This window comes from Scaptodrosophila lebanonensis, unplaced genomic scaffold, assembly GCF_003285725.1.
Source record: "Scaptodrosophila lebanonensis strain 11010-0011.00,11010-0021.00 unplaced genomic scaffold, SlebRS2 tig00000075-arrow-arrow-pilon, whole genome shotgun sequence".
Taxonomy (NCBI): domain Eukaryota; kingdom Metazoa; phylum Arthropoda; class Insecta; order Diptera; family Drosophilidae; genus Scaptodrosophila; species Scaptodrosophila lebanonensis.
The window spans coordinates 30,354-57,352 of record NW_022060559.1 but is presented as its reverse complement, the minus strand read 5'-3'; the positions used below and the strand labels follow the sequence as shown (position 1 = coordinate 57,352).

Genomic DNA, 26,999 nt, shown 5'->3' with positions numbered 1-26,999 from the left:
GCTTAAAGCTGCAATTAATTAACAGCACTCTAAACAGACACACACACACACACACACACACACACACGTATTTACATGGGGTGGCACTATACGTGTAAATCCCATATGGAAAAACAACAAGAACTAACATTGCAGCAAATGATTAGCCAATGCATCAGGGGCCCTGCCACATTTTGCCAAGGCCAGCAGCGTTGAGGGGAAAATATGCGTAAAATGCAAACAAGCCGATGTGAGAGTGCCCGACTTTATGTGTGTGTGTGTGTGTGTGTGTGTGTGTGTGTGTGTGTGTGTGTGTGTGTGCGTGTGTGTGTGTGTGTGTGTGCCATGGCATAAACCCATTTACAGGTGTTTGCTCAGAGTCAACAAGAGTCGATGCAGCCAGCTGTAAAACATTTGTCACATTTACATTAAAAGCAAGGCACGCCAACTGGAGAAATATGTGTGTGTGTGCTTGTGTGTGATTGTACAGTTATACGTGTATGTGGTAGTGTGTATGTACGTGTGTCAGCCTGGCCATGCAATTTATTTGCGCACTGCACTTGCCAATTAATTTTTATCTCAACAGCCACATGGCATGCAAGTTTCTGCCGCCTCAGCGCCTTTAACTGCATTCGACCTTATACAAGTATATAGAGATAGGGTAGATCGACATCTCCTGCCGACTGTCGACTGCATAAATCATCGTGCCTGAAATGATAACTCATATACGTCCTTTCATTTATTCAGCACACAAATTGTGTGCTGGTGCCTTCGATTGGAAAGATATAGGGACGGAAACAGGAGCAGAGCACCAAGTCCTGCGGCGGCAACTGTGGCGTTGGCCACTCACTCAATTTCATGGTGTCAAATGAGCCAGCTTACTTACACCTACACAGAATCTCTCACACACACACACACACACACAGACGCACTAGTCTGTCATTTACAAAGTACTTGTTTGTCAGCAACCTGTTCCCCGAACTACTAATTGAATTGTCCTGTGGTTATGTCTGACTCCATGGCGTCGTACTCATTGATGAAGCGATGCTAGGCCAAGTCAGGCCAGTCCAGCTCGGCTTTTGCATGAGAAAGTTGTCCACAGCACGCCGGCAAAGTTTTCAGGGCTGCTTGTGACTTAATCAGACTTTTCTGATGAATCAATTAATTAAAAAGCTGCCAGCATACTGCCGTGGAAGTAATCAGATTAAGCGAAATTAAAGATGAAAGATTTTCTTTACTTCAACAGTTTAATTGTTATACTCAATGGTATCCAAAGCCTGTTTCACATTCCGAAAATTCCCAAGGTTTCGGGAATTCCAAGCGGGTGCTTTTCAAAACATACTTAACACTAGATATGTATAGGATGTGTTCTTGCTAGCTTTAAAATGTTTTTCTCAAAATATATTTGCTCCTTTATATTTCGCCTATTCCACATTCCGAAAATGGGAAACGTTTTGAGAACTCGATACGGGGGCTTTTCAAAAACGTACCTTGTACCAGATAAGTCTGGGATGTGTTCTTCAACTTCATTCATTTTATTTAAATTGTGACATTAAAAAGATAATTGAACTTAAATTGTAGCTCTAGAGAAATAAGCGAACGCCCATATTTGCCTTCGAAAATGGCTCTATTTTTGTGATGAGAAAGCTCTCTAGTTATATGAAATACTAATAATAAAATGGAGGCTGGTATACCTCAACGAGCCAACAGAAGCCCCCAAAATGTGAGTTCGTTCCTGAGTATATGATTCATGACTTTAAAAATTACTTGCAGTTTTAAAGCGTCTGTAATGTTTGATAGCATTCTTTAGAAAAAGTAGCTTATATATGCATATTTCATAGTATCCCCTTAGGTGTGACGAGAGCACTTTTTCATTTACATCTCCATTACTTTATATTTTCCATAAATTTAACATTCACCTTTGCACAGCCAACCAGCACACATTTAAAATATCTACTCAGTTACTGCCACAGTAATCACCCCAACACAGCAGGTCTACCGTCTCCGGTCCGCTTGACCAGCGCAATAAATCTCAATAACGGTTAGTGGGATACAATAAAATGTATAAAAATAAATCCAAACAAAAATAATGCGCAATTTAACGTGATTCTTGTGCCACGACCACTTAGTGTGCCTTCCCGGCCACCCACAATGCACCCACCCGTTGCGCAACTGATGCCATTTTCATTGTCAGATCGTTTGCCAGCTTCAAGGGTCTCACAATTGGCGATTGGGTAATTATTTTACTGATTGCAAGTGCTGATAAAAGATGGTCCGGTAACTCGGATGCTTCACAGGAAGGCGCTTCAATTGAATTGTGCACAACATTTAATTAAATCAGAGCTTGTCTGGCTGAATTTCGTTCTTTGTATGCCAATGATTTCAACTAAACACTTAACACTCTTATCGTATGGCGTAATTAAAATTACGTATACGTAGTACTGCCATTGCTCTTGGGCTCTGATTAATGGCACCCCGACCCCCTGTCGAACACATGAGGCTGTGCAAATTCAGGATTTATGTTTTAAAGCATGTATATGTGCATGAAAGTCCTTGGGCCAGCTGCCACCCATCACCTTCCGCCTGCCGCCTGCCACCATCGACAGTAATTTCCTGCAGCTGGACGATCTCAAAGCAAAATGTAATTTCCGATAAAGCACATTTTTTTTATACATATTGTACTGACTGCACGTTTACGTGGCCCATACCTGAGCCATGTTATATGGCTGTTCGCTCATAACTGTAAATGAAACTGTAAAACACATGCACACAGATACACACACACACATGCAAAAAAAAGTGGTTAAGGGTCGCTTGCATAGAAAACTGCATGCACATAAAGGATGACAAAGTAAAAAAGGCGCATCAAAGCGCTTGTCAGGCGACGAACAGGGGTCGAGCCTGGGTCCGCCGGCATGCTGTCCGACCACAGCATGCAACACGCAAGAGGCAATGCCACATAAAAGGTCTGCCAGCATTATGAGTGAGAGCTACCTTGGCAGCCGCATCATTCAACGCCATCGAAAGAATGCCGCATAAAATACAAGAACAAAAGACAGGCAACGGTCTATGGCTCTTTTACAGTCCCCATTTGTTTGGAAACGCTCTAAGGGTATCTCCGGTGCATGTTGCTTTACTTACTCTTCGCATGCCTCGGCCATCACGATTGCTGTTGCTTCAATTTATACTTGCAAATAATTGACCAGAAATAAACATGACAGCATTATTTTCTAGATAAGCAATGGGCTTTAAATAGCGAAACAATTTAATTCCGAGTGCAATTGTCTGAAAATCATAGATAAGTAATAGAAATAACGTAAAGTTATTTTTAATTTGGGAAATCACTCTGTGCTGGCAAAGATCTTTTGATAACCGAAATGATGACATTACACAAAATTACGCATTTTTTAAAATTCTAGATCCCAGCTTTATATGCAGGTGTTATTCAGATAAATAGGTAAGGTAGACAATCCAGTGGCAAAGCTACCCAAATATCGGGCTTGCCGATCTTGTTGCCCAACAACTTGGTTAGGATAATGGCCCCAAAAGGACGTAACCACTTCTTTGCTGCACTTAATGACCAACCCAATGACCTTGGCCGAATGCCTTGAAACGAGGACGCTAATCGGCACACGTTCGCTTATCTTCGAAAATGTTGTAGGAAGAGCCGCACAAGAAATCCAATTCTCAAACTCTTTGATAAGCATTGAGTACAGATAGCTCACACGAGTACACTAATCGGCTGCGTTAGGGGACTAGCAAAAACTCTAGCAGCATCGGCCATTCTTTAGTTGCTCAACAAAAGACAAAACCAAATTAAATCTAACGCAGCGATATTTGTTTTTGAAAAATCGATATAAGTTATAAGTTAAGTTGATGATTTAAAATCTATTTCTATTAACTTATGCGTATTATCCAATTCTAATTCTGTGCAACCTACAGCTTGCTGAAAACTTTCAGCTAATTTTGTAAAACGAAATCAAATTCTTTGTATGTAGGCAGGCACTCTCTCTTTTAGCCAACATATTATCGGTCATATGGTTTACAAATGGTGTTTTGTAAAATCACTTATTTATCTTAAATGACACAGGTATCTGTGACTAAATAGATAAGAAGTACTTGGTAGATAAAATGTCTAACTACAATGTGAAACAAAAATTGCAGAAATTTCTCTTGAAACTAGAGCAAATGTACTCGCTGACAATTTAAATTCAAACGAAACTAGAACGCATTTAAAATTCTAGCCTTTTAACTGATATTTTGAAAAAACAATAAACTTCTTACATTGGCTTAGTTTCCTCTTACTCTCTGCGTACACCAAATCTTTCTCAGTTTTAAAAACATTTTCGTTTCGTACACAAATCAAAAAGTTTTCGATCTTAAATTGGTCTAAATCTGACAAAAGTTGGTCTAAGTTGAAAGATAAGTTTTTCCTAAATATTAAAGCTATTTCCTGATTTTTTACGGTTGAACAAAAATGTATGTTTACCTTCTCAGTACTTGATTTATCTTAAAAGAAGCTTGTGCCTTTGCTATCAAATTCTGGGTTAATGAGTTTGTTGTTTCAATTTCAGCACACTTTCCCATTTTAATTATAAATGAACAAACCGTCTGGAGCTGCAATTATTTGCACAATGAAACAAAGATTTCATTTTTACTTTATTTTCATTTTGTATTTCTATTTATACTTAGTGTTGTCAATTCAACGACAGATTATGCGGCTCATGCCTTACGATAGGTAAATAATTCTATGTAACTAAGGTAAACAATAAATTATTACATTCGAGTTGGTTGTTGTTGCAAATACTCTATTTGTTGTTGCTGCATTTTAGTCTGCGTTCAAGCACATCGAATGCTTCATCACCCAGCCACCCACCTATCCACCCACTTAATAGTATTTCTCGCACTGCATGTGTTGGCGCCAGAGCAGCCAATCGGCACAGCCCACAATATCCGACGTTTGCACGAAACCCTTGCCCCCGGCACAGTTGAGCAGCAATGGTGTGGCCGCAATGCCCGGACACATGTAGAATTTATTGGGATCCAACGTGGCCCAAGGCTGTTGCAAGTGTGCATCGTCATCATCAACGCCATCGTTGTCGGCGCTGGAGCTGGGGCTGCGATTGGGGCTGTCACAGCCGACCTCCAGCAGTGCGGCCGCTTGGGCCGCCGTGGGCCTGCAGGCAGGCCAATGCGCGTATGGCAGACAGCCCTTAAAGCCGAGGCCATCGAAAAATCCACGTCCCTCCGGGCAGTGTAGTTGCAATGGCGTTTGGTCGGCCGCATTGCAAACGTAGAATATGTTGGGATTCGGATCGCCCCACATGTCCGTGGGATGTTTGCATTCTGTGTTCATTTTGTAGCTGTAGTTGCTGCTGTTGTTGTTGTTGTTGTCGTTGTTGTTGCTTTTGTTTTTGCTGCTGTCAATGCTGGTGGCAAGAAGTGTTCCTGCTGCTGGCGCTGGCAGCTGCAACAGTGGCAGAGACAGCAGCGAGATATATATATTGCATTTATATTTCATAAATAATTTCATCAGGCTCGCCATTTTATTTATTTATGTTTATTAATAACTTGTATTCAGTTTATCCGTTAGTTTTTTGTATAGTTTTGTTTTTTTTTTTTTTATTGCACTCCTTTTAGGACTCTGTTATAATATAACAATAGTATATAAGTATATCACAACTATTTTATGACTTTGACTTTCGCTGCACGCACCAAAATGGACTGACTGACTGATTGATGTGTTCCCATTGGCATCGGTTTTTATACCGATTCTAGCCATACAGGTACTTATGTGTGGGAGTCTTATCATGACCGTACCATTTCGCTATTATTACTCTAAAGTTCGGAACTGAAATAAACTCATGACGTCGCCATGAGGCAGACTCACCATTTGAGTTCATGCAGCGGGTCTTTTGTTTTCGTGCCAATCGTGTGCCAATTCATTTGATTAGATAGCTCATAGAATATTTTATGTGTCTATTTTTGAATACAATTACTGGGCTGTTCTACACTTTTCGATTATTTATAGAAATAGAAACTACTAGTAGAAGTTTGAAAAAGTAAAATAGAAATAGGTATATTCATTTAAAAACTGTGAACACGCAAGTTTAATTCAAAGTCTCAAGATTCTGCCAACTACTTGTAGGAATATATGTAGATTAAATCCCTTTATTTACACATTTACACATATTTTTATTTTTTTTTAAAAGAGGAATTTATTTGCCATTCGGCTAGCTATGCCCCGAATCACGACCAAGTGTAATTAGAGTTAAAATTGACTTACAAGCATACATTTTAACAATAAAATTTATTTAACTGATCAGAGAAAGGAAGCTTTGAATATATTAAAAGCTAATTCATTACATTTTAAAGAATAAAAAAATGAACAACCATATTCATTATCAATTGCAAATCAATATCTTATTATCAGAGAGAATAAGTCCTTTTTATTCTACAATGGAATTCACAGAATACATTTCATAAGCTATCAAGAGTTGTATTCTATAATTGGTACAGCTCTTAAGCAAATCAATCTTAGCTATAGAAATATAGATATAGACAGATTCTATCTAGTCTAAAACTAGACAGACGAGTACAAAAAATTAATAATAAATTAAAAATTTGGCCACAATTCTCTTTTGCTCTAGACAAAACATGAAAAGAAGGCTAGAATGAGCGGGCACAATTCTTAAATATAGTTCCAATTGAATACATTTACAACAATATTGTGTCTATGTGTGTATATGGGTACCTGGCCCATAAAGATATAAAATTCATGTTAAAGTATATATGTATGTATGTGTAAGCAAGTTCATATATAAAAGAATTGGTCTTAGAAAATACATACACACGAAATTTTGGCATATTACAAACGCTGTTTTAATTTATTTTATCTGCAACCATCATCGTTCACTTTTAAAGAATGATAATGTTTAAGGCAAAACACTTCAGAATGTATTGTCTCCTGTGTTAATTAATCATTACAAATATAGAGCTTTATATCTGCATGTGGCTTTCTTATAATCTTTCTCATCTTCAGTATTTTTATTTATTCAGTATTATTGAACTAATGCTGGCTCTGTAGTGAAGCAGAAGAAATACTTCTCAAGCACTCCTTTAGTAACCACTATAAACATTCATTGAGAAGAATGAATCACTTAGTTGTATCACAGATGCTTTTGTGCCTTCCTGTAAATGCATGTTCTTACAACAGTTCCAATTATTATCTTCCCTCGCAATATTTCACACAAGCCTGTGAATCAGACTTCACAAACTAATAATATTCAATGCTGACTACTGCTCGCAAGACAAATAAGTAGAAGAACAAATACGTATCAGACTGTTTGTCTTATCATAAAGATACCATAAACATTAATTGCCTTTCAATGGGAAAATTTATTAGAAATATTTGCTGCAACAACAGGGCAGAACTCAATTACAAGTCGTATGACAAATGCACAAACCTCATCTTTTTGTGTCTGTGAATAGGGCCGCCAAAGAGCAGCTGTTTCAGCCGCGTCCAAAGTTCCTATTGATTTGGCTTACAGCACGGCCTAAAGTTTCTCATACTCGTACACCTGTGCCGTGGGGAAGGCAAATCGCACTTTGTGACCCGTAAAAGTTCAACAAGAGTCAGTGCATTGCTTCCATTGTTGCCAGTGTTGCCATTGTTGTTGTTGCTGTTGCTGTTGCTCTTAAGACACGTTGTCAATTTAGCCACAGTTTTTGTCGACTTACCTTTTCTTAGCTGTCCTCCTTTCACAGACTATTTACGCCCCAAGTTTAAATAGGCAAACTTTTAGGATCGCACGCTCCGTTGTCTGCGAAAGTTGACAACATAATCGACATAAATTGCAATAGACTTGCCATCAATGTCTGGCCTGGCACTGGAATTCAATTAAAACTTTAAGCCTAGCATATGCGTACTCGCCGAAGATGCTTTAGCTCATTTTTTTCAATTCCAAGAACGCACCGTACAAATAAACAAATTCCGTTTTGCTAGAAACACTTCAGTGATATGGCTAGATAATAAAACAGCAATTAAAAAAAAAACGAAATCAAAATTAAGGCGGAGACGCGCTGATTTGTATTTAATGAACGCTTATCTGCGTAACTTTGGCAACGCACTTCTGATAAGCGAACCCGCTGAGGCCTTTGGGAAACGCATCTGAGAGCTTTATCGAAATGAATTGGAAAGATATTGAGGCACTTGCGGGTAGGTGATAAGTCTTTTATTTGATTCTCTAGAAGTTATAAATTCATTGGGCCATGCTTAGATCCAATTTAGTCTGTTTTGGTAACGCCTGCGAAAGGTTTTGTTCAATTTAGTGAAAGTTCAGTTAAAGCATAATAACATGGCAAAAGGTGTGTGATAAAAACTCGGTAGCATACAAAGTGTATAAAATTTTTTGAACAATTTGGAGTAACAAGAGAAATTGCTAACAATATGCTATGCCTTTAAGAGCTCTTTATTTACTATATGAAATATTTTTGAGCCTACGCTATAAGTGTTCAGCACAAATAACAGAGTCACCATTGGAAAAATTGATCTTGAACAGCATGTCAATCATACATATTTCAAAAACAATATTTAACTATCAAGCAATTTCGAATAATAATATAAATGAAAACTTACAGAAACAATACCCCACACCCAAAAAATAAAACATTAATAATCATTGTATTAGTAATGATAGTACTTAAATAGGATAAAAAGTCAAAAGTTCATTCTATATCCACATAACACAAAATATGAAGTATAGTATACCTGTTGAAATTTATTATAAAATATACATATACAACTATATGAATAAAACACAGTTTGTTAGTGTTGTTTTGAAATTGTGGACAATCTTGAGTGGAGAAATGGAGAGAAAAAAGTAGACTAGATTTGCCTCAATGTGGAAATGTCTTCATCGATTGCGTGAAAAATATAATGAGAGATAGCAGAATTTTTTTCAATTTGTTAAGTTTTTCCTAATTATAGCAGAAATAGGATATAAAGCCATCCGTTCGTTTTTTGTTTCTGAGACAAGCACGTTAGTTAGAAAGTCTAAGAAGCATAATCAAAATAATATCTTGAAAGGTACTTTCAATTGTGCTTATCAAAAAGAGTTGATGATTAGTGAATCATTACCGATTATGGGGATTTGTAGAACCGAAAACGGGCGAAAATATAGCGGAGAAAGCTGGAGAAGATTGAGCAGTCAGGGTGAAGCTAAAACAATTTAATTAAAATTATTATATTTCAGGCTTGCTAGCACTCGTCTGTCTATTGGGTTTGACCGGCAACATCTGGGCCCAGAGTACTAGCGACATCACTTCGACCGCCGGGATAAGCATCACCACTGAGGCTGGAGTTGCTGGCTGCTTGTCGGAAAACGAAGCTTGGGCCGATCCAGACATAAATCAGTTCAATTTCTGCTACAATGGTGAAAAGCAGTCCTTGTCCTGCGATAAGAATACCTATTTTGTAAATAATGGCACCGTTGCCGGTTGCATACCTGCTGACGAAATGAGTCCCAATTGTGTTAACGAAGATATCACAGTGGGACCCTGCGAGGGAGCTAATTTGTATCAACCGCAGCCCAGCAAGACAATTGGAAATTTCTGGTTATGCGTAGAAGAGGGTGCCGACCCAATTGAGCTGTCCTGTGAGTCTGGAAAAGCATTTGTCGAGAAGGATGGCTACATGGGCTGTTTCGAATGGGACGAATGGCGCACCATACGCGACTGCGTAACCGAATAATAAAATACTTTTATCAAATTTTCTAGTGCCAAGATTTAATCTAACATATCAGAATTGATAATGTTCAGACTGAAAAATAGCCCAAGTGTCAGGAATTTTAATCAGGCTGATTATATTCAAGCATTCAATTATTACATTTAATCAAAGCGTAATACGTCTTTGTATTTCCCTATTTTTAATCAAAAAGTGCTTGACTTGAACTTTAATTGACTTTGAATTGATTGAAAAATAATTAATTTATGAATTGTCATTATATTCAAGGAGCCAAATAAATACATATACATATATAGAGATGAGCCGTTGAATTGCTCATAAATTTAAGAATCACAATTGTAAGCAATAACAACAACCGCGTGCCAGTGAAATCAATAAACAATAAATCTTGTTTTGTCACAATACAGATTGGTTGGGCATCCCACACTGCAACATGCAACAAAACCAAAATTACAGGGCAGCACAAACTTCAATGCAAGAAGCGCAAACTTTGGCAAGAAATTGCAAAGCAACAGCCATCATCGTGTGGATGCCACACTCCATATATACACGTATATACACACATATATATGCGGGTGTAGGTGTGGGTGTGGGTGTGGGTGCGCATGTGTATAGTCGTCGTCGCCGACGTCGCTCCAAAACAATTGTCACCACAAATTTTGGTGCAAAACAAACAACATGCCCTTCCAAATTACAGAGCACAAACACAGTGCATGCAAGACATACTCGGTCAGAGGACATATGAAACTGAACTCTAGTTGCGAAAGTATGTGTGTGTGTGTGTGTGTGTGAGTGTGTTTGTGGCTGTTGGATTGCGTTTGCGATTGTGCGTATGTCGTTCGCCCATTTTCAGCCACAAGTTAAAAATGAGTTTAAAGTTCGATGTGGAAGCGCATTAGTCTTGCAACCACAGGCAACATGAAACGATGGCAACACTGCCACTGGTCACAGTGATTGCAGTCCCCCCCAGAGATGAAAGAACTTTATTGGGCACCGGCTAGTGGGGGACAAGAATCTATTGCAATGCTAAGAATTTTAGACGTTACTTATTTCAGGTCATGTGCATTCAATTTATTTGAAGAAAAAGTCGAACCGGTGGAATACAATCTTAAACAGCAGGTACATACTTGGGCAGCTGCCATTAGATTTGTTATATCAGCGAACACTATTATTGTCCCTTAAGATATCATTATACTTATTACATATTTGTTTTTATTTGACTTCTAAAATTTTCCCTATAAATCTTCCCCCGCTCAGAGGCATTCCCTAAGAAAACTAGCCGAATACTCCACAATTTTTTAGGAATGCATTTTTGGAACATTTTTGGAAAGTAAATGTTGCTTTGTTATACATTTTATGATTAATTTTTATAAAGTTCGATGGACAAATGTATAACAGTAAGGGCAGAAATAAGTAGAAGTTATTGGCATATGTATATCTATGAAACATTCTTGGCCGATTATAATTAGAGCAGCTTAGATGATTTTTTTTTTTTTTTTTTTTTTTTTGATACTTTGTTCTTTACTTAAACCAGTTGCTAAATATAAGACAAGAACAGAGAGCCTTCTTCTGGGTACAACAACTCTATATCTTACTTATTTTGGTTGCTATCTTTTAAGCGTTCATTAGCTTTCTTATGCATCCATTACTATCAATTGTACAATCTATCTGTGATTTATACATTTTATGATTAATTTTTATAAAGTTCAGTGGACATATGTATAACGTAAGGGCAGACATAAGTAGAAGTTATTGGAATATGTATTTATAAATCATTTTTGACCGATTATAACCAGAGCAGCTTAGATGTTCTTACCTTATTCCTATATTTAAACCAGTTGCTAAATCTAAGAGAAGAACAGATAGTCTACTTCTGAGTACTATTTGTTGACAGCAACTCTAAATTCTCCTCTTATTTCAGTTGCTTCCTTTTAAGCATTCATTAGCTATTCTTATGCTTCCATTACTATCAGTTGTACAATATATCTGAGATTTGTCTGATATTGTTTCCTTTTCTAGTGGTCTCTTTTTCTCTCTCTCTCTCTCTCTCTCTCTCTCTCTTTCTCTCTCTCCCTCTTTCTTTCTCTTCTTCACAAGACACTATAAAATTCTCGATCTCTTAAATTGTCTAAGCCCGCTGAGCATTTCCGGAAACTCGATTGCCTAGGTAATAAATGTCTGAGTGCGACATAGTTAAAAGAGCTTGCCGGGCAACGCCATTCACTATTTACACGCACGCAAACACACTCACACAAACACACACACTCGCACACACACATACACTCATGATGCAAAGTGTCAGTGATACGAGAGTGCAGCAAACTGCCACACTACTGGTGAAGTCAACCCCCAAATGAGTTAGTCAGGAAATTGCATTATTTGTCTTTGGCTATTGCGGACAAAAACTACAACGACGCTCACGATGCCGACGATGCCGGCGACGACGACAACAAGGACGATACGGACGCCAGGACAGGGGGCTGAGGGCGATCAGGGTGTGAAGCTCACTGCTATGCCAATGGTTGCAAGCTGTGCGTTGCTGTTGTTATTGTTTGGTAGCCACTTTTAAAGTACGTGGCCATAGCTTGTATGACCATCGCTGCCCTGTCACACATGCGAAATTTAAACGCTGCCAAGTAACAGCAATTTTTCTGCTCCATTTCCGTACAACCGCTGTTTCAACTGCTCCCACTCGTGCTGCATTTGCTGTTCCTGCTGCTGCTACTGCTGCTGCTGGTGTTCTTGCTGTTGTTGCATTTTAATTGCTCGCCTAGCTTGACTGCGCCTGGGCTCTGTCCATTAATCCTGCACAAGTTTTGCACTGAAACGGCAACAAGGAATTTTTAAAGTTGTAATGTGAAATTAGTCTGGTTCTCATCAAATTTATGTAAGGTGAGAACAGATAAGGTTGCACGCCAAATTTTTTTACTGTACAGAGATGTAATGTACACACAATAAGACACGTATAATGTACAACCATACACATTCTATGGGCTGACGTTGTTGGGGGAGAGGGTCGGTGCGGGATACATTGACGGCGGCTAGCAAAACAGCCTGTGGGAGGGTTCTTGACCGTACACTCCATCAACACCCATAATACATAATTAATTTATAGAGATCCCTATGCCTGGTACATAGAAAAAAAAGATAGTTGGGGCGGCACTTGCAATAGGCTAACAGTGAAAGAAAGAAAAAAGAAAGACAATGAAAAGAATCGGAAAATGTATTAAGAAACAGCAATACCTTCTTCAAAGCTAACCAGATGGTGTGGTTGCTACGCTCTCTACCCACCCTACCAATGATTTTTCCATTGTGCGTTATTTTAAGAAAAATCCCAAGAAGAGGCTACTTCGCCTGCCTTATCCCTTTACATTAGGAAAAATATATTTAAATTCACAAAGTCATAGTTATTTTATTCAATATATAATGAAAAATACTAAATTCCAAATAAACTTCATTCTTTTCCATTTATAAAATTCAAGTAATCATAACGTAAATAAAAGAAAACCATAATCAAACTAAAATTAAAGGTTAATATTCATCAATAGCACATAAGAGTTGATAAACCAAAGTTATTCTGCATAAGCAAGAGTAATTCATAGTTGCGATATAAGTTTGTTTCCTCAAAACAATGAAAAATGATATCAGAGTATACCGGTTTAAAGAAAAAGCCATAATTCATGCATAAATATATCTAGTAATAAGCATAAGTGCATCGAGAGCAAAAATAAAAATATTATTATCAGTCGCTAGTAAAACAGTTATACCGAACTGTATCAGCAATTAGCAATAAAAATCAAAACAAACTTTGAAACTAAAAGCTGTGATGCTGGGCATCATATGTTTAATCGTTGACGAAAAGCTTTCAAGGGCATTGACCCCAAACTTTAAAAGCCGTACTTTTATATATTTGAAATTTACTTATTAACCTGTACACTTGATGATCGAAAATAAGCAAGAAATAGATATGCAAGTTTGACTCACCCTCTGAAAAATCCGATGAAGGCCTCCATGGTTTCCAGATGTTGCTGTGTATGTTAGTATGGGATCAAAATTAATTTATACAAGCAGTACTATTTCAACACTTTCGATCTCCAATAAAAAAAAAACAAAAAAAAATTAAGATATTAATATTTCCAAACTCAGCACTTATTGAGTTGCAAATGCCTGCTCTAATATATATGTATGTATGAATTAATTATATGCCTATGTAAGAGGCTCTCTTACTTTTGAACTTTTGATAAAGAAAAACTTTTGCTTTTGCACAAACCAAAATACAGTTACTTTAAACAATTGCTATTAATAGCTGATGCTTAGATAAAATTATGCCAATAAAGTTGGACTTTGTACTTGCGCTGTACATGCAATTTGTAAGCACAGGGTCTCTGCTTTTAGGTTAAGCATGCAAAAATTCGTAATATTGATATTTCTGCCTGAATTTTAAAGAAACCAAATTCGTTAACGTTAGTACACATATACGAGTATATGTGGCTCTTTCTCCTGGTTTTTGGAGGGTACTGGAGTCTTTGTAAAAGTCGAGTTCTCTCCGCCGCTGCTGCTGCTACGTTTGCTGCCTATTGAAATTCTGCCTTGTCGCTAATTTCTGCATTCAAATTCCAGCTTCGCCTGATTATCTGACGGGATGAATCCAACGTTTAATTGTGGATGAGCCGACCAAGACAATAGCTCATGTCGCCATACAACCTTATAATTTTTGGGAACATATATTAGCATCCAATTGGTTGCGTCAATATAGTCACACTTACAATATTCTTTGAAGCAAAAAATAATCCAAAATGGAACAGATAAACGCTGTGAAATGGTGATCTTACAAGGTTTTAATAAAGCCTCCTTGAGGATGGCTTCTCAATAGCACGATTTGCACACGAAAATATACACGTGTTTCACTTTTAATAATTTAAACAAAATTTATTGCAGCTAAATAAAGCACAACTGATCGTGCCAGCGGTCAGAACAGAAAGAGGTCGAGTGCAGGAAGTAATTAAATTCGTAGCCTATGTTTCAACTATTGACAGCTGTCTGACAAGCTTAACAGAGCTTTGTGTCAAATGCATATCAGTGTTAACAAGACCTTGATGCCTTTACCAAAGTGGTTTGAAGCTTCGCTAGTACCACTGTTAAATTTTGAATTGCTACTTGTATAATAATAATGAACATTTGCCGATGTGCATATGCCACTGTTCACTACACCCTGGATAATTCGGCCATTCTTAATGAGAAGAATTAGACTGAAAAAAGAACAGTTATTGACGTATATCTTTAGCATGGTAAGTGCCAACTAAGCATCCTTGTAGGTCTTCAAGCACGTAAAATGCATTGCCTAACTTTTCCCGTATTCTAGACTTTATCCAAGCTGGGCTAAGTTTCGCATTAAAGTTCTTTTGAAAATTGCTCTGTGCAAAACTTCTTCTAAATACTTCTTGTCCAATTTTAAAATGTATTTCTCGAGTTCTTAAATTATATTGTTTTGCATTTTGTTCATAAGCATGTCTTAGGTTCTGTTTTATCTCTTTTCGAATTAATTTTAGCTGATCATCTTTATGCAGCTTACAAATAGGTTCATCTAGTAGATTAAGACGACGTAATAGGTCATATTGAGAGCCATGAGTAACCATATCTAATCCGAACAACGAATGATAAGGAGAAAACTGTGTACTCTGATGTACCGAATTTCTAAGCGCACAACTAATCGCGTCTATATGCTGATCCCAATCTCGCTGATCTTCGTTGAGGTATGCTCGCATCGCTGCAATTAACGAACGATTAACTCTTTCTGACGCATTGGATTGCGGCGAATAGAGAGCAGTATAAACGTGTTTAATTCCTAATGAAGTTAGCCATGAATTGAAGGTATTTGCTTTAAATTGTGACCCATTGTCACTAACAATAGTTTCTGGCACTCCATATGTAAAAATATCTTCTGCAAGAAATCCTGAATACTCTCTGTTGAAAATTTATTTAATGGACAAAGCCAATGAAATTTCGACATATGATCTAACACAATCAGTAATCCTTTATAACCGCGCTTACTTCTAGGATAGGGGTCCAAGTAGATCAATATAAAGACGTTGAAACGGCCGTTCAGAAACAACTTGTTTACCCATAGAAGGTTTTAACGTTACATTTGGGGATTTTGTACATTTACAAACTTCGCATTCACGAATATAGTCACGCACTTGCGAAACCATTCCTGGCCAATAAAATTCCTGCGGATTAAATCCAAAGTCTTTGCTATACCACCGTGCGCTGCAACAACAGAATCATGAGCACGTTTAATTACTACGATGGTCAGACCTTTCGGAATCCATAATTTCCAAATTGCTTTTTGAATAGGGTCATCACCACTATCATGCTGCGTACGTATGTACACATAACCGTCAACTATACGTACATCAGGGTATTTTGATTCATTTGCCAAAATATTGCCTTTCAAATTTTGATATTCCTCATCATCAAAACATGGAGAATTAAGATCAATTTCTGGACCGACATCTTCTAACTCTGCTACTTCGTCAGAATACATTCGAGAAAGGGCATCTGGAACTATGTTATCACGTCCTTTCCGATGACTTACGCTGAACCGATATCCCTGCAGTAGCATGGCCCATCTTGCCATTCTGCCTTTGAGATTGGATTGTCTCATAAGCCAAACCAGGCTTGCATGGTCTGTTATAACTTCAAACTCTTGAAGTTCTAAGTAACAACGAAATCGCTGAATAGCCTCTAGCGCTGCTAAACATTCACGTTCCGTGACACTATAGTTACGCTGAGCTGAATTTAATTTTCGTGACATAAAAACGACTGGCTTTTCTGTGCCGTCTTCAGAAATTTGTACTAAAACAGCACCTATTCCATAATCGCTTGCATCGCAATGTACGTAAAATTTCTTTGTAAAGTCGGGATTTTGTAATACTGGAGCAGAAGTTAACTTTAACTTTAGTTGGTCCATAGCCTTCTGAGCTTCTTCTGTCCATACGAATTTCTTTTTATGTGAAAGCAGTTCTGTTATAGGAAAAACTATATCGGAAAAATTTTCGATAAAGCGTCGGTACCAACCTGCTAAGCCTAAAAACCCTCGCAGTTGCTTCAAATTTATCGGCGGAGGCCAGTTCATTATAAATTCGATTTTCTTGGGGTCTGTAGCAATACCACCATTTCCAATAATATATCCTAAATAGCGAACTTCAGTCACACAAAAATTACTTTTGGAAATATTTAATGTTAGATTCGCCTTACGAAATTGTTCAGACAGGCGCATTAACACTGCTAAATGTGAATCAAAATCTTCGGAAACTACACACACATCGTCTAAGTATCCGAATACACAATTCTTAAGATCGGGGGGGATAATTTGATCCATTAGACGACACATCGTCTGTGGTGCATTACATAAGCCGAATGGCATAGTAACAAATTGATAAAGTGGCCGTCCAGGGATAGTAAATGCTGTTAGGGCTTTCGATTCCTCTGTTAGAGAAATTTGCCAGTAAGCATCCTTCAAGTCAATTTTAGATATTATTTCAGCCCTAGGTAATCTTGCAAGAATTCCATCTATATTGGGGAGCGGATAAGCATCCTTTTTTGTTAATTCATTTATTTTTCTCGCATCTAAACAAAGTCTAACTTTGCCGGGCTTTATTACTAGACGCATTGGGGAACTCCATGCACTAGTTGATTCCTCAATGACACCAAGAGAAAGCATTCGATCCACTTCACTATACATCAGCTTTTCCACCGCGGGTGAGACTGGATAAAAACGTTGTTTTACAGGCTTAGATTCGCCAACATCTATACTGTGTGAAATAATTGCTGTTCTGCCAAGACCTTGTTGTTCGAAGTTTGGGAAAAGCGAAACCACTGCCGCTAATCGTCTGTGTTGATCTGCCGATAAGGGATAAGCATTTGAACTTTCTGCAGTTTCACCAATAGAATCAATCGCTGACACCAGAGCTGGGGCTAAACCAAAAACCTTCCAAAAATCAATTCCTAAAATAACTTTTTTATCTAGTGAAGGAACAATAAAAAACTTGATTTGTTTTGATAAACCATTATAGGACACATCTGCTAATACAAATCCTATCACGGGATGATTTTTACCATCAGCAGTTTTAATTTGTGAAGTAATCTTTCTAAATTGGGTATATTTTTCCCAGTTACCTTTTGCCAATGCTGCGCCAAGACAACTAATGTTTGCGCCGGTGTCAAGTAAACCTTGTTCTACAAAGTCTAAAAATGAAACTCTGGCATAAAATCTTCCATCAGATGACTCATTCACCAAAGCCGACACTAGCATCTTTTTAGTTCGCCGAACACTGTGACAAAACCTGCGTAATCGCCTCGTAGAACGTCTTGGTCTACGTCGTATATATAAACTATCATTAAAAATTTCCGCACGAGCTTTTATATAATTTTGGTAGCGCTCATGATATGGTTTGATTGGGGTTAAGATTGGGGTTGTTTTGTTATTATTTGGGAGAATAGTTGTACGATCTGATTTATCTGGGATATTTTTAGCCGCTGGCGGGCGTTGTGTAAATAAAACAGCATCTCCTATTGGGCCACCCGACTGCTGCCGGCGGACTGACCCTTCAACAGGTTTTCCGACTTTTTCCCTAAACAAAAACTGCACTGCGGCTTATAAATATTCTTCGCTCCGCAGCCATAACAAAATATGTTCCGAGCTTGGAGGCACATATCCCAAGTGTGGCCTTCTTCGTCACAATTCCAACACTTGTAAGGTTTCTTGAAAATGGTAATAGCATTTACTGATACAGATGGTTCTTCTGAATTCAACTTACTCACGCTTTCACTTATCTCCGAAATCTGCCTTTTCACTGGTACTGTATTAGTTTTAACTTTGCTACGTCTGAAATCTTCTTCCTTTAACAAATTCTCTCGCATCTGAACCAGTTGACGCAAATGAGCAACTGAATGGACGGGAACATAGAGTAACTCATGACGTATTTCCGGCCTCAGATTCCTTTTAAGTCTTTTGATGAGCCGATGCTCATCTATTGGTACTGCCAACCGAGATATCAGATCGACAATATCATCATAAAATGCGTCGAACGTTTCACCATCTTTTTGCTTACGCGCTCGAATTTCCTCACGCAAAATATCTTCGTCTCTGCAATCGCGATACTGATATTTAAGCGCCTCGCAAAAACCTTGCCATTCAATCTGATCTACCTGCTTTCGATACCGCCAATACCAATCCCTAGCTTTACCTATCAACAGTATATGAAGATTTTTACAGAGATAGGAAAAATTATTATTTAAACTATCTTCAGTTAGTGCACGAATTCTGTATAGAAACTCTTGTACTGTAGGACCTTTTGTTGATCCATCAAATCGAACATTCCAACTTTGCACGATTTGGGTCACCTTTTCCGGACTAAGTGAAGACATAACATTCGATCTTACGGATTGTCTAACTTCATCTGTGCGAATTCCTGTTCTTTCCGACGCATGATGAGCTTGAGAGCTTGCCGAATGACTTGACAAATTTAAACTTGAAAATCGTCTGTCAATAAGATCCTCTAGTTTGTCATAAATTCTTTCATAATCAATAGTATTTGCTGAAGCTCTTTCAAAGTGTACAGGAGAGCCTCGCCTATCATGTCTTGTAGTTCTACCTACTCTAGGTCGACCTCTGTTGCCTTTACTTAATTTAACAATTCCTGCTTGTTGCTCTTCATTATAAACTTGCTTCAGGGTTTGTGTTGGTGCTTCCAAACATTGCGTTTGATCAGCCACCGTATTTTTTTTCTGTTCTTTTGATCTACCTCTTGTGTTATGCACTTTTGGGGTATTTATTACATTGTATTGTTTGGTGCTTGAACGTCTGAATAAACAGTCCAAGGCTTTAAATCACGCGGATGACACAATGCCTTGCATACTTTGCATTCGCTAACATTAGATATCCAGTCTGTAATACATGGTCTATGAAAGCATGATTGCATCTAGAAACAACTACATCCTGTGTTTCTAATAGTGGTTCACTGCAAATTTCGCATCTAGCTTCGAGCACAGGCTCACTTACTGGAAGACTCGCAATATCCTCACAACTTCTTCTTACTGGCATATTTACCAAATAATTAAAAATTGGTTTTTTTTTTTTTTTTTTTTTTTTTTTTAAATAAACAAAATGTATATAGATGACTAAAAAAAATCTATGTTGTTTCTCCTAACGATATTTAAGGGATAAGAAAGGTGAAGGAAAAATAATGCTGTTTTGGGCTATTGTAGATTTTAAGAAAATATAATTATTTTTCAATAGAATAACTGCAAAAAGAGAAACATGTTCCTTTCCCAAGAATTCACCAGCACAAGTTAAGTCAATGAACTTTTCCAAGCGGACTGTGAATTGGTCACTCGCCAAAACGCAATTTTCCATTCTTATCAAAGAACCTACTCAACAAAACTTATGAACCTTACGGAACGAAAGCATGTAACGACACAGTATAGGACAACAAATATGAGAAAAGAAAGAAAAGAAAAGAAAAAGAAGAGGAAAGAAAAAATAAGATACAAGATTAACCACTGTCCTCAGGTCAGAAATTTGGTCACTGCCAAAAGTTATGATTTCCATAAGGAAGAAAGCTAAATTTAATTTATGACACTTTCGAACACTCTTTATCTATCTTCGGGTCAAAGATTTGGACCTCACCAAAAACTATGATTTCCACAAAGGAGAAAACAATGCCTTTTTTACATGAAAATGACAAATAGAAGCATACCAGCATGAAAACGTAGAAAATGTAGATCGGTCGATATTTTGAACACACGCCAAAAGTCGATTTCCGTATGTCCCATCTTCCTATGCAAACTAGTAGCTAGAGAAGAAAAGATAGTAGAAAATAGGGAAAAGAAGATTCACTTAAGCCTCACGTTCGTCTTAAATCATCTAACTGCCTCGGCCCCACGTTGGGCGCCAAATTATGTAATGTGAAATTAGTCTGGTTCTCATCAAATTTATGTAAGGTGAGAACAGATAAGGTTGCACGCCAAATTTTTTTACTGTACAGAGATGTAATGTACACACAATAAGACACGTATAATGTACAACCATACACATTCTATGGGCTGACGTTGTTGGGGGAGAGGGTCGGTGCGGGATACATTGACGGCGGCTAGCAAAACAGCCTGTGGGAGGGTTCTTGACCGTACACTCCATCAACACCCATAATACATAATTAATTTATAGAGATCCCTATGCCTGGTACATAGAAAAAAAAGATAGTTGGGGCGGCACTTGCAATAGGCTAACAGTGAAAGAAAGAAAAAAGAAAGACAATGAAAAGAATCGGAAAATGTATTAAGAAACAGCAATACCTTCTTCAAAGCTAACCAGATGGTGTGGTTGCTACGCTCTCTACCCACCCTACCAATGATTTTTCCATTGTGCGTTATTTTAAGAAAAATCCCAAGAAGAGGCTACTTCGCCTGCCTTATCCCTTTACATTAGGAAAAATATATTTAAATTCACAAAGTCATAGTTATTTTATTCAATATATAATGAAAAATACTAAATTCCAAATAAACTTCATTCTTTTCCATTTATAAAATTCAAGTAATCATAACGTAAATAAAAGAAAACCATAATCAAACTAAAATTAAAGGTTAATATTCATCAATAGCACATAAGAGTTGATAAACCAAAGTTATTCTGCATAAGCAAGAGTAATTCATAGTTGCGATATAAGTTTGTTTCCTCAAAACAATGAAAAATGATATCAGAGTATACCGGTTTAAAGAAAAAGCCATAATTCATGCATAAATATATCTAGTAATAAGCATAAGTGCATCGAGAGCAAAAATAAAAATATTATTATCAGTCGCTAGTAAAACAGTTATACCGAACTGTATCAGCAATTAGCAATAAAAATCAAAACAAACTTTGAAACTAAAAAGCTGTGATGCTGGGCATCATATGTTTAATCGTTGACGAAAAGCTTTCAAGGGCATTGACCCCAAAACTTTAAAAGCCGTACTTTTATATATTTGAAATTTACTTATTAACCTGTACACTTGATGATCGAAAATAAGCAAGAAATAGATATGCAAGTTTGACTCACCCTCTGAAAAATCCGATGAAGGCCTCCATGGTTTCCAGATGTTGCTGTGTATGTTAGTATGGGATCAAAATTAATTTATACAAGCAGTACTATTTCAACACTTTCGATCTCCAATAAAAAAAAAACAAAAAAAAATTAAGATATTAATATTTCCAAACTCAGCACTTATTGAGTTGCAAATGCCTGCTCTAATATATATGTATGTATGAATTAATTATATGCCTATGTAAGAGGCTCTCTTACTTTTGAACTTTTGATAAAGAAAAACTTTTGCTTTTGCACAAACCAAAATACAGTTACTTTAAACAATTGCTATTAATAGCTGATGCTTAGATAAAATTATGCCAATAAAGTTGGACTTTGTACTTGCGCTGTACATGCAATTTGTAAGCACAGGGTCTCTGCTTTTAGGTTAAGCATGCAAAAATTCGTAATATTGATATTTCTGCCTGAATTTTAAAGAAACCAAATTCGTTAACGTTAGTACACATATACGAGTATATGTGGCTCTTTCTCCTGGTTTTTGGAGGGTACTGGAGTCTTTGTAAAAGTCGAGTTCTCTCCGCCGCTGCTGCTGCTACGTTTGCTGCCTATTGAAATTCTGCCTTGTCGCTAATTTCTGCATTCAAATTCCAGCTTCGCCTGATTATCTGACGGGATGAATCCAACGTTTAATTGTGGATGAGCCGACCAAGACAATAGCTCATGTCGCCATACAACCTTATAATTTTTGGGAACATATATTAGCATCCAATTGGTTGCGTCAATATAGTCACACTTACAATATTCTTTGAAGCAAAAAATAATCCAAAATGGAACAGATAAACGCTGTGAAATGGTGATCTTACAAGGTTTTAATAAAGCCTCCTTGAGGATGGCTTCTCAATAGCACGATTTGCACACGAAAATATACACGTGTTTCACTTTTAATAATTTAAACAAAATTTATTGCAGCTAAATAAAGCACAACTGATCGTGCCAGCGGTCAGAACAGAAAGAGGTCGAGTGCAGGAAGTAATTAAATTCGTAGCCTATGTTTCAACTATTGACAGCTGTCTGACAAGCTTAACAGAGCTTTGTGTCAAATGCATATCAGTGTTAACAAGACCTTGATGCCTTTACCAAAGTGGTTTGAAGCTTCGCTAGTACCACTGTTAAATTTTGAATTGCTACTTGTATAATAATAATGAACATTTGCCGATGTGCATATGCCACTGTTCACTACACCCTGGATAATTCGGCCATTCTTAATGAGAAGAATTAGACTGAAAAAAGAACAGTTATTGACGTATATCTTTAGCATGGTAAGTGCCAACTAAGCATCCTTGTAGGTCTTCAAGCACGTAAATGCATTGCCTAACTTTTCCCGTATTCTAGACTTTATCCAAGCTGGGCTAAGTTTCGCATTAAAGTTCTTTTGAAAATTGCTCTGTGCAAAACTTCTTCTAAATACTTCTTGTCCAATTTTAAAATGTATTTCTCGAGTTCTTAAATTATATTGTTTTGCATTTTGTTCATAAGCATGTCTTAGGTTCTGTTTTATCTCTTTTCGAATTAATTTTAGCTGATCATCTTTATGCAGCTTACAAATAGGTTCATCTAGTAGATTAAGACGACGTAATAGGTCATATTGAGAGCCATGAGTAACCATATCTAATCCGAACAACGAATGATAAGGAGAAAACTGTGTACTCTGATGTACCGAATTTCTAAGCGCACAACTAATCGCGTCTATATGCTGATCCCAATCTCGCTGATCTTCGTTGAGGTATGCTCGCATCGCTGCAATTAACGAACGATTAACTCTTTCTGACGCATTGGATTGCGGCGAATAGAGAGCAGTATAAACGTGTTTAATTCCTAATGAAGTTAGCCATGAATTGAAGGTATTTGCTTTAAATTGTGACCCATTGTCACTAACAATAGTTTCTGGCACTCCATATGTAAAAAATATCTTCTGCAAGAAATCCTGAATACTCTCTGTTGAAAATTTATTTAATGGACAAAGCCAATGAAATTTCGACATATGATCTAACACAATCAGTAATCCTTTATAACCGCGCTTACTTCTAGGATAGGGTCCAAGTAGATCAATATAAAGACGTTGAAACGGCCGTTCAGAAACAACTTGTTTACCCATAGAAGGTTTTAACGTTACATTTGGGGATTTTGTACATTTACAAACTTCGCATTCACGAATATAGTCACGCACTTGCGAAACCATTCCTGGCCAATAAAAATTCCTGCGGATTAAATCCAAAGTCTTTGCTATACCACCGTGCGCTGCAACAACAGAATCATGAGCACGTTTAATTACTACGATGGTCAGACCTTTCGGAATCCATAATTTCCAAATTGCTTTTTGAATAGGGTCATCACCACTATCATGCTGCGTACGTATGTACACATAACCGTCAACTATACGTACATCAGGGTATTTTGATTCATTTGCCAAAATATTGCCTTTCAAATTTTGATATTCCTCATCATCAAAACATGGAGAATTAAGATCAATTTCTGGACCGACATCTTCTAACTCTGCTACTTCGTCAGAATACATTCGAGAAAGGGCATCTGGAACTATGTTATCACGTCCTTTCCGATGACTTACGCTGAACCGATATCCCTGCAGTAGCATGGCCCATCTTGCCATTCTGCCTTTGAGATTGGATTGTCTCATAAGCCAAACCAGGCTTGCATGGTCTGTTATAACTTCAAACTCTTGAAGTTCTAAGTAACAACGAAATCGCTGAATAGCCTCTAGCGCTGCTAAACATTCACGTTCCGTGACACTATAGTTACGCTGAGCTGAATTTAATTTTCGTGACATAAAAACGACTGGCTTTTCTGTGCCGTCTTCAGAAATTTGTACTAAAACAGCACCTATTCCATAATCGCTTGCATCGCAATGTACGTAAAATTTCTTTGTAAAGTCGGGATTTTGTAATACTGGAGCAGAAGTTAACTTTAACTTTAGTTGGTCCATAGCCTTCTGAGCTTCTTCTGTCCATACGAATTTCTTTTTATGTGAAAGCAGTTCTGTTATAGGAAAAACTATATCGGAAAAATTTTCGATAAAGCGTCGGTACCAACCTGCTAAGCCTAAAAAACCCTCGCAGTTGCTTCAAATTTATCGGCGGAGGCCAGTTCATTATAAATTCGATTTTCTTGGGGTCTGTAGCAATACCACCATTTCCAATAATATATCCTAAATAGCGAACTTCAGTCACACAAAAATTACTTTTGGAAATATTTAATGTTAGATTCGCCTTACGAAATTGTTCAGACAGGCGCATTAACACTGCTAAATGTGAATCAAAATCTTCGGAAACTACACACACATCGTCTAAGTATCCGAATACACAATTCTTAAGATCGGGGGGGATAATTTGATCCATTAGACGACACATCGTCTGTGGTGCATTACATAAGCCGAATGGCATAGTAACAAATTGATAAAGTGGCCGTCCAGGGATAGTAAATGCTGTTAGGGCTTTCGATTCCTCTGTTAGAGAAATTTGCCAGTAAGCATCCTTCAAGTCAATTTTAGATATTATTTCAGCCCTAGGTAATCTTGCAAGAATTCCATCTATATTGGGGAGCGGATAAGCATCCTTTTTTGTTAATTCATTTATTTTTCTCGCATCTAAACAAAGTCTAACTTTGCCGGGCTTTATTACTAGACGCATTGGGGAACTCCATGCACTAGTTGATTCCTCAATGACACCAAGAGAAAGCATTCGATCCACTTCACTATACATCAGCTTTTCCACCGCGGGTGAGACTGGATAAAAACGTTGTTTTACAGGCTTAGATTCGCCAACATCTATACTGTGTGAAATAATTGCTGTTCTGCCAAGACCTTGTTGTTCGAAGTTTGGGAAAAGCGAAACCACTGCCGCTAATCGTCTGTGTTGATCTGCCGATAAGGGATAAGCATTTGAACTTTCTGCAGTTTCACCAATAGAATCAATCGCTGACACCAGAGCTGGGGCTAAACCAAAAACCTTCCAAAAATCAATTCCTAAAATAACTTTTTTATCTAGTGAAGGAACAATAAAAAACTTGATTTGTTTTGATAAACCATTATAGGACACATCTGCTAATACAAATCCTATCACGGGATGATTTTTACCATCAGCAGTTTTAATTTGTGAAGTAATCTTTCTAAATTGGGTATATTTTTCCCAGTTACCTTTTGCCAATGCTGCGCCAAGACAACTAATGTTTGCGCCGGTGTCAAGTAAACCTTGTTCTACAAAGTCTAAAAATGAAACTCTGGCATAAAATCTTCCATCAGATGACTCATTCACCAAAGCCGACACTAGCATCTTTTTAGTTCGCCGAACACTGTGACAAAACCTGCGTAATCGCCTCGTAGAACGTCTTGGTCTACGTCGTATATATAAACTATCATTAAAAATTTCCGCACGAGCTTTTATATAATTTTGGTAGCGCTCATGATATGGTTTGATTGGGGTTAAGATTGGGGTTGTTTTGTTATTATTTGGGAGAATAGTTGTACGATCTGATTTATCTGGGATATTTTTAGCCGCTGGCGGGCGTTGTGTAAATAAAACAGCATCTCCTATTGGGCCACCCGACTGCTGCCGGCGGACTGACCCTTCAACAGGTTTTCCGACTTTTTCCCTAAACAAAAACTGCACTGCGGCTTATAAATATTCTTCGCTCCGCAGCCATAACAAAATATGTTCCGAGCTTGGAGGCACATATCCCAAGTGTGGCCTTCTTCGTCACAATTCCAACACTTGTAAGGTTTCTTGAAAATGGTAATAGCATTTACTGATACAGATGGTTCTTCTGAATTCAACTTACTCACGCTTTCACTTATCTCCGAAATCTGCCTTTCACTGGTACTGTATTAGTTTTAACTTTGCTACGTCTGAAATCTTCTTCCTTTAACAAATTCTCTCGCATCTGAACCAGTTGACGCAAATGAGCAACTGAATGGACGGGAACATAGAGTAACTCATGACGTATTTCCGGCCTCAGATTCCTTTTAAGTCTTTTGATGAGCCGATGCTCATCTATTGGTACTGCCAACCGAGATATCAGATCGACAATATCATCATAAAATGCGTCGAACGTTTCACCATCTTTTTGCTTACGCGCTCGAATTTCCTCACGCAAAATATCTTCGTCTCTGCAATCGCGAT

At 37.6% G+C, this 26,999-nt stretch overlaps 2 protein-coding genes and 1 long non-coding RNA gene across 3 annotated transcripts; 1 reads left to right on the top strand and 2 right to left on the bottom strand.

Annotated features, from left to right (window-relative positions):
* Positions 1-4,867: 4,867 nt before the first annotated feature.
* Positions 4,868-5,335, bottom strand: LOC115625635. Its single transcript, XM_030520764.1, has one exon. It carries the CDS (start codon positions 5,333-5,335, stop codon positions 4,868-4,870), a length of 468 nt encoding a protein of 155 aa, XP_030376624.1.
* Positions 5,336-8,166: 2,831 nt separating this feature from the next.
* LOC115625631 lies at positions 8,167-9,730 on the top strand. The gene is made up of 2 exons (XM_030520763.1): positions 8,167-8,197; positions 9,234-9,730. The coding sequence occupies exons 1-2, from the start codon at positions 8,167-8,169 to the stop codon at positions 9,728-9,730; spliced, it is 528 nt and encodes a 175-aa protein (XP_030376623.1).
* A 3,134-nt stretch (positions 9,731-12,864) lies between these two features.
* On the bottom strand, positions 12,865-15,650 carry LOC115625634. Its single transcript, XR_003995542.1, has 2 exons — positions 14,491-15,650; positions 12,865-14,428 (listed from the first exon to the last, which is right to left on the bottom strand). It is a non-coding gene; the product is annotated as an uncharacterized LOC115625634 (long non-coding RNA).
* Positions 15,651-26,999: the final 11,349 nt, after the last annotated feature.

Coding starts and splice junctions, on each gene's coding strand:
- LOC115625635 (XM_030520764.1), bottom strand. CDS start 5,335: ATGAACACAGAATGCAAACATCCCACGGACATGTGGGGCGATCCGAAT.
- LOC115625631 (XM_030520763.1), top strand. CDS start 8,167: ATGAATTGGAAAGATATTGAGGCACTTGCGG. Junction 8,198..9,233: donor AGATATTGAGGCACTTGCGG/GTAGGTGATAAG, acceptor ATTATATTTCAG/GCTTGCTAGCACTCGTCTGT.